Source organism: Sparus aurata, chromosome 10, assembly GCF_900880675.1.
Source record: "Sparus aurata chromosome 10, fSpaAur1.1, whole genome shotgun sequence".
Lineage (NCBI taxonomy): Eukaryota > Metazoa > Chordata > Actinopteri > Spariformes > Sparidae > Sparus > Sparus aurata.
The window spans coordinates 27,656,786-27,664,171 of NC_044196.1; the positions used below are offsets into that span (position 1 = coordinate 27,656,786).

Consider the following 7,386-nt stretch of genomic DNA (forward strand, 5'->3'; position numbering starts at 1 on the left):
CGACCTAGGCCTTTTTTGTGAATATATATGAGTCAAACCTTCGTGTAAAAGCATAATTACGACGAAAGAGGCACTTTTAAGATTTACCGTAGTTTCGTTTTCGGGCAAGCTTATTTTCAACAGAGTGCTGGGGCACTCTTATGCTAGCATCAAAATCACAATTTTTAAAATATAAAGAAGGCTCAACACAACATGGAACTTTACTCGTAGTATCATTTTTTATTTCATTTTTTTTTATTCTATATACTATTTTAATCCCAAGTTATCATCAGGGGTTTGCTTTAAAGTCACTAATCTAATTCAACAGCGGTCCAGCCAACTCGTACTAGTAGTCTCACAATTAGTGAAATGGTGACCCCTGTGTCTGAATATCCAGTCACTGGTTAATCAGTATTCCTGGTTACAGTTACACCATGACCACAAAAGAACACTCCAAGCAACTTAAGAAAAGGTACAATAGTCTTGTCCAGTAAGGGCACCCTATAGGGCGCTTTTTCACAATTTGTCCACTGGAAGGGCACACTATAGGGCGTTTTATAATGTTTTGTTCACTGAAAGGGCAACCTAGATACCCACTTAAACAGTTTTATCCATTGGAAGAGCACCAGATGTTGCTTTATCAGGTTTTATCCAGTGGATGGGCACCCTCGAGAGCATTTCATCCCGAGTACAACAGTGGTTTGATAGACATTTCAGTTTTTTTTCTTTATATTTATATAAGCAATAATGTTTTCACTAGGCTGGACTGGCCATAGGGAACCCCAGTGGCCTGGCACGCTGACTGGCCTGCAATGTCCAGGGTCAAAAAAGCAAAAAACAACACAGGGCAGGGACTTAACTCAGGACTGATGGTCCTCACAGCTAGAATACCTTCTCTGACAATAGTTGTTGTTGTTGCTTTCATTCAGGCTTTCCCAGTTATGTAATCGTGGACGCTCATTTTTGCTTTCACAACTTCTAAAAGACTCAGCTATTTCTGTTTTTCGGTACTTCAGAGAATCACCACAAAGAAGGACGAAGCCTGAACATGTTTACCACACACTAATGAGATGCTGTTATTGGCATTAGGGCCTAAACAATGTTAGTTGTGTTTGAGACTTATATCGCAGTACCTTGCTGGTTTACCAGTGTGACACGTGTTCCAGAAAGCAAATCTAATCATAGGCTGTTATTAGACTTATACTGCACCACATCACAGCCATTAAAATCTAACAAAAATATCATCAGGTTTTAAGAGACCATACTAAAGCATCAGTGTGAAAGTTTAGCAGCTTTTGTTGCATGTGGTTTTAATGCTGATAAGTGAAGGCAAGTCTAATTGTTTTTGACCACAGTGGAAAATAACGGGGGGGCACAGGACTTGTTGCATGCCCACATGTGCATGCAAACACAGCCAGAGCTGGAGTCAAGCCCTTTGTCTGTTTCATTTAAACATTCGCTCTGTCAGCGTACAATAAAGACGACTAGAGAATGAAAATAAAAATGAGTGTTCCACTCATATAGAAAAAAATACAGGCTTACGGAAACATTTTCGAAATTTAAATTCAAAGCAGAGTACATTACCCCTGCTACCTCCCAGCAGACTCTCCCTATAAGTATATTCAACAATCATCAGCGTCTGCACAGTTCGCTCCCCCATCAAATGTCAAGTCGGTGTTTCTTTTATACAGATAACCATCGAGGACAAATACAGTGATAAAGATAGATCCTGAGAGTGAGAGAGGAAGAAGCATGTGAGAATCTAAAACCAAAGACTGGTGAGAAATAGACAAAGGGATCTTAGTTCCTCCTTCCTGTCATCTTAATTTTCTTATACTGGATATTTGATTTAGCAAAATATACTGTTGCTGTTACATGAATGTTTATTTATGCCATACAGCCAGAGTACTTTACCGTACATTAGTGGGCAGTGGCGAGGGTGTGTGTTTCTGTGTGTTTTCATCTAGGCCCTTCCCTGAACTCAGAACTCAGTGAGGACTCTGGTTCTCTCTCTCTTCTTTCCCTCCTCTCATTTCTGTATTGTTAGGTTAGTTTCTCCTCCAGCTCCATTCAGCAGACAACATGGAGGATAGCTGCTACAGTCAGGTTGATAAGCAGTAGCAAAGGATAAATCCATACTTTATTCCTGAAAGTTAAAAAGTAATCTCAGATCAGAGCAGAATCTAATGTATAAAGGTTGATGTTGCTTTGAAAGTAAGGTACCTACATATGTGTGTCTAAGGCAGAGATATAGAGTTTATAAGTAGTAGCATCACTCTTTGTTGTCTTTGAGAACAGCAGGTTGTGGGATGTTTGGGGCTGTGGCTGAAGTCTTCCTGTGGTCGAGACTTTATTTTTCACTCAGAGAGACAATGATCGTCACTACGGAGAGCCGGCTAATCCCATTGCTATTTATGTCCATTCATGTGTGACTGCAAGGCTCTGTGAGGTCCTACAATCATGCTGTTTTTGGAGTCACTGGCAATCAACCTATTCAGTCATTTTTGTACGAAGATGTCTTTCTCTCTTAAACCACGCCCAGTTCACACCTTGATGGTTCAGGGTTTTGTAGGTGAGAGAGGAGCCTGAGTTTGAACTTCTCTCTTTTTTCTTAGGTCACACATTTATTTCTGTCAATTGTGTGAACAACTGCTGCAACACAATGCATGCCTTGTAGGACAGACTGCCTCAAAATGCACTCTTATACCCCTAATGAAACAACATGGCAGTTCCCCTCATGTTAACAGTCGGCAACCGTGGAGCTGTTGGAAAACACTTCAGATGGATCTTTGGTGAATCACAGATGTAAAAAGTAGTGTAACTAATTTCCCTCTATTGTTTATTAGTTAGAAGTAATATGATTATTGCTTTAAATGCATAACAATTAACAAGATCTTTTTATATATGCAGGTGAGTTTAACAAATACATATCACTGAATATATTTGTAGCTGTGATTCAGAGTGGATGGTTACATATCAGGCTATAAAGGTGTCACTCTGCCTAGTCAACTATTTATTAGTTTGATAAATGGGTGACAGTCAGAAGTGTGAAGACCAAGATGTGATCCCTGATTCAGAGTGTCAACACAGTGCATGGTGCAACAGAAGGCATTTTGGTGTCATAAATATTAGCAACCACAACAAGCTATCTTTTAAAAATTGATTTTATTTTTTAATTCAGGCATGTCACAGTTGAAATGTTACTGCTTTATTTCAGACGTCATTCCCACAGCACACTGATCTAACAGACCTCATGGTTTTCCCCTCAGTTGTGCTCCGACCACACTGCGCTGCCTCTTCCTTTCAAACAAGTGAGGTGAACCTCACTCACTCCTCCGTTGCTGTAGACCTCTATCTGTCAATGGTTGATCTGGACAGTCACAAGGTCCGACAAAACCAGGAAGACATGATAGCAAAAGCACTTGGACAAGTCAGCTAAAAGAACACAACAGCAGAATAATATGGGAAAAGCATCAGTTCAACTCTGAACCCCTCTGAGTCTGTCTACTGGCAGTATAAATGACTTGAGTCTCCACTTCTCTCGCTGATGCAGGCCTCCTGCTTCGTACTGGCGTTGGGTAAAAACTCAGGGCTGCATCCTCCAGCTGATCAGAGAGCAGATTCAGTAGACACAGTTACACATGTAAAACAGCATGCTAAAAAGAGGCTCCGTGTTATGCTGGAAGCTGGTTGTTAATGTTGCAAACACCAATTTCTGAACTCACGTCAGCTACTGTTGCTCTCTGTTAACGGAGCGGAGAGGAGAACTAAGACAGGGCACTTGAGAACTTGAATAAAGACACAATGCTTTGGACTGGCAGATTATCAACCCAAGTCCTTCACACATAAATCCAACAGCTTAAACAAATCATCCACAGGCTTGTTCATGCATGCAAGAGAGGAAGGTCTCATTTTCACATCATGCTACAATCTGCTCACATATGGCCAATAAAAAGTGACTAATACATGTAAATTGCTTCAAATTGTTCCTCAGAGCTACTTTAAATGATTGTGACAATTACATCTACTGAGCAGGACATTGTATATGCCAAAAATACAGTTGTTAGTGCTCTCTAGTGACCCTAAAACATAATTTGGCCATTTCTGGACTAATATGTGCCCATATGTAGCCCTTATAGATGCAAATATATAATGTACCCGTATACAAATACATAAGCCAATGTGGTTCCGATACAATACAGTTCTGTTTTTCGGTTTAGCTCTATCAAGCATTATAAGTAAATATTCAAGGTGGATTCACCTCTCTTTTCTCTCTTTTCTTGTCTTCCTTAACAGCTGTGAGACACAAAGAAAACATCTGGTCAGTTTTCCAGCACACTGACAAAAGTTAAAAGCATTCCAACTGGCAACAAGACTGAGAAAGTAACTGGAAAAGTACCTTTCTGAAGTTTACTGTTTTTAACAGCCAGACCGATGATGACCAGCAGAAGGACACCAGTCAAAGAACTCAGGATCACACTCGTCAGCTTTGCTATTCCGTCACACTCTCCTACCAAAGAGATCATTACGTTCAAATCTAATTTCCCCTGCAAAGTTTGAGACCAAGTAACGGTAAAAACTGAGCTTCAACTGTTTCACCTTCAAACATTTTATAATCTGCACACTGAAAGAAACCTTTAGTAGAATCTCACTTTTACCTTTGCTGTCCTCGTCATCATGTGGCTCATTGCTGCCTTTTAAAGAAAAGAAGGAAAGTTAAAATTAGTCTTGATTTTGTTTTGACACATTTATATCATTATTCAGTTTAGCCAATATTTTTGTTTCCTGTGTTGTAAGAAGACAATTATGGAAATACAGAATAAACATAAATGAACAAAGAATAACAAGACAAGACTTTAGAATTAACTTACCTTTGACATTTAAACGTAGAAAACTGAAAGTTGGAATTCCATTAGTGTAGAATCCACAGAAATACAGTCCAGCATCAGATTTAGTCACAAAACCGATTTTGATAGAGACGGTGTTGTTGCTGCTTCTCATTTTAAATTTCCCATTTTGAAATCCTTCGCAGTATTTAGCTTCATTGTCATAGATCTTGACAGAGACACAGCTGACCTCGGTTCTGTCGACCAGTCTGAACCAGAATATCACCGCACCATTGTTGTAGATGTTGTTGCACTGCAGTGTGACTTCTTCACCATGCTGAGCCTCCACAGTCTGAGACTGAGAGACTGAGGCAGAGATCCAGCCTGAAACAAACAGCAGATAATAAACAAGAAACATGAGCATTTCCTTTAAATAATGTTTAAATAAGTAAACGGTAATTTAATACCAATACTCACTAAAGCTGCAGAGAGTCAAAGCAGCTATCAAGGTGAAGTTCTTCATGGCACGTGTGACTGTAACTCTGCAATGTCCACAAATGAACTGTACCCCAGTCAGGGTGCTTTTACCGCAAAGGGGTTGGCTGTTTTTCAAGTTCCTTATCCTGTTCATCAAACTGACCACAAACCTGCTGTTAGGAAGAAAAGTGTTGACGCAGAATGTGAAGCTATTCTTCAGGTGGGGTTATTTTTAACAATACAACAGAGGTTTCTGTGGTCTTTTCCCACCAATACAACAGCGTATAAATATATATATATATATACATATATATTAGGGCTGTCAAACGATTAATTTCTTTAATCGCAATTAATCGCATTTTGTCCATAGTTAACTCGTGATAAATCGCAAATTAATCGCAATTTTTTTGGCACATTTTTTTGGCACATTTTTTTCTGTTCTAAATGTACCTTGATGTATTTTTTAATGTTCTTAATACTTTTAACAACATAAGAAAGGGCAAATATGCTTGCATTATGAACATTTTTGGCGGGGGGGGGCTCTCTGCATCTGCCCTGTGTTTAGCTTGCAAGTGATATTTGAGACTCAATGTACTTCGATGGTAAGTCATTTCATGTCGATAGTACATGCAGATAACTTTTGTCCTATCGACCGAACCATCTGGCAGTGTTTCGAAAGTAGTTTGCCGTTCATACCGTAAATGACCAAATAATATACGGGTTTCAATTATCCACAGGGTCCCTTTAAACGCCGGTGCAGATGTATATTTTGGTAAATAACCGCCGGTTCCAAATAAATGTCGGGTCTAATTTTTTATTTTCTTAAAAATTAAGGAAGAAGAGGTGTCCACTGACACTGCACGTTTTTCTTCTTCGCCTTTTTCACGCAGTGTGCTGCTTTCTGTCAGTCAGTATCACACTGATGATCGCCATGGCTCCGGTGCAGCAAAACAATAAAAAGTACCACTTGAAATTCAAACTTTCTGTTAAAATATGCAGAGGAAAACTCGGGAGAAGCAGCCACTAGATGTTTCTCTGTCGACCAGAAGAGAGTGAGAGAAACGGAGCTTGAGCGTCTGTCCGAGGAGGACAGCAACAGGGCCAGGCTGCCTGCTGGAGGGAGGAAGAAGGCTAGCGAGGAGCCTGAGATAAACATGCGGGGATGAGTTATCAGCATACGGGCACGCCACGAGAGAGTGTCCCGCAGAATGATCAGGACGATGGAGAAACAAATGTCCGCCACCGTGAGTGACAGCAGAGATGAGGAGTTTGCAGCGAGTGCTGGTTGGCTGAATCGTTTCCTCCGCCGCAACAACTTCACTTACAGGAGGATGCCAGAGAATTCACCGAGAAGCTGGAGAAGTTTGTAATGTTTTCATCCAGGATTATTGTGAGGAAGGAATTAAACGCCTGTCCCAAATTGCCTTTTGGTCTGTTAAGTGATTGAAACAACTAAACCCCCCGGCTATTATTTGGTATTTTACGGTAAGTCCTTTCTCCATTTCCTCACTTTTCAGTCCACTGTGTTTTTCCCGAACCGCCAACCCTGCTGCATGCTTCTGATTCCCTTTCTGCCACCCTCTGGATCAAGACTACAGGTGCCACTGACGGCCATAAATCTTTCAATGCGCGTTTTGTTTTTTGTTTTTTTATACCGAGCGTTAATCGCGCGTTAAAAAAATTAACGGCGTTAAGAGGATGTTGCGTTAACGCGTTATTAACGCGTTAACTTTGACAGCCCTAATATATATACATATATACATATATATATATATATATATATATATGTTCCGTTATATTGACGATCATACTCCAAAAGTTATTTTATTTTGAAAAAACAGATTCTCTTTTAATATCATCCGTCTGTTCCTCTTGGCGTGCTTGACACATACCTGTTTTAGTCACGGTAAACCCCAAAATAAAAGCCCTCAATCTCGCTGAAATAAGTGGAAAAGCAAACGTCTTCGGAGAGCTACTTTTCAATGAAAAAAGGGAAAGGCCCAATGATGAGACTGAAGAAGAGCCTACGACTGCCGAGAAAACGGAAGCTACATGTAGAGAGATGGACAACTGTCTTCAAGTTGGCTGATAAAGTGGCTGAACT

General features: G+C 40.2%; 1 protein-coding gene across 1 annotated transcript; it reads right to left on the reverse strand.

The window, feature by feature from the left end:
- Positions 1 to 3,163: 3,163 nt before the first annotated feature.
- On the reverse strand, positions 3,164 to 5,328 carry LOC115588959 (uncharacterized). Its single transcript, XM_030429632.1, has 6 exons — positions 5,283 to 5,328; positions 4,851 to 5,189; positions 4,638 to 4,673; positions 4,379 to 4,489; positions 4,241 to 4,275; positions 3,164 to 3,584 (listed from the first exon to the last, which is right to left on the reverse strand). The coding sequence occupies exons 1-6, from the start codon at positions 5,326 to 5,328 to the stop codon at positions 3,453 to 3,455; spliced, it is 699 nt and encodes a 232-aa protein (XP_030285492.1). The 3' UTR covers positions 3,164 to 3,452.
- Positions 5,329 to 7,386: the final 2,058 nt, after the last annotated feature.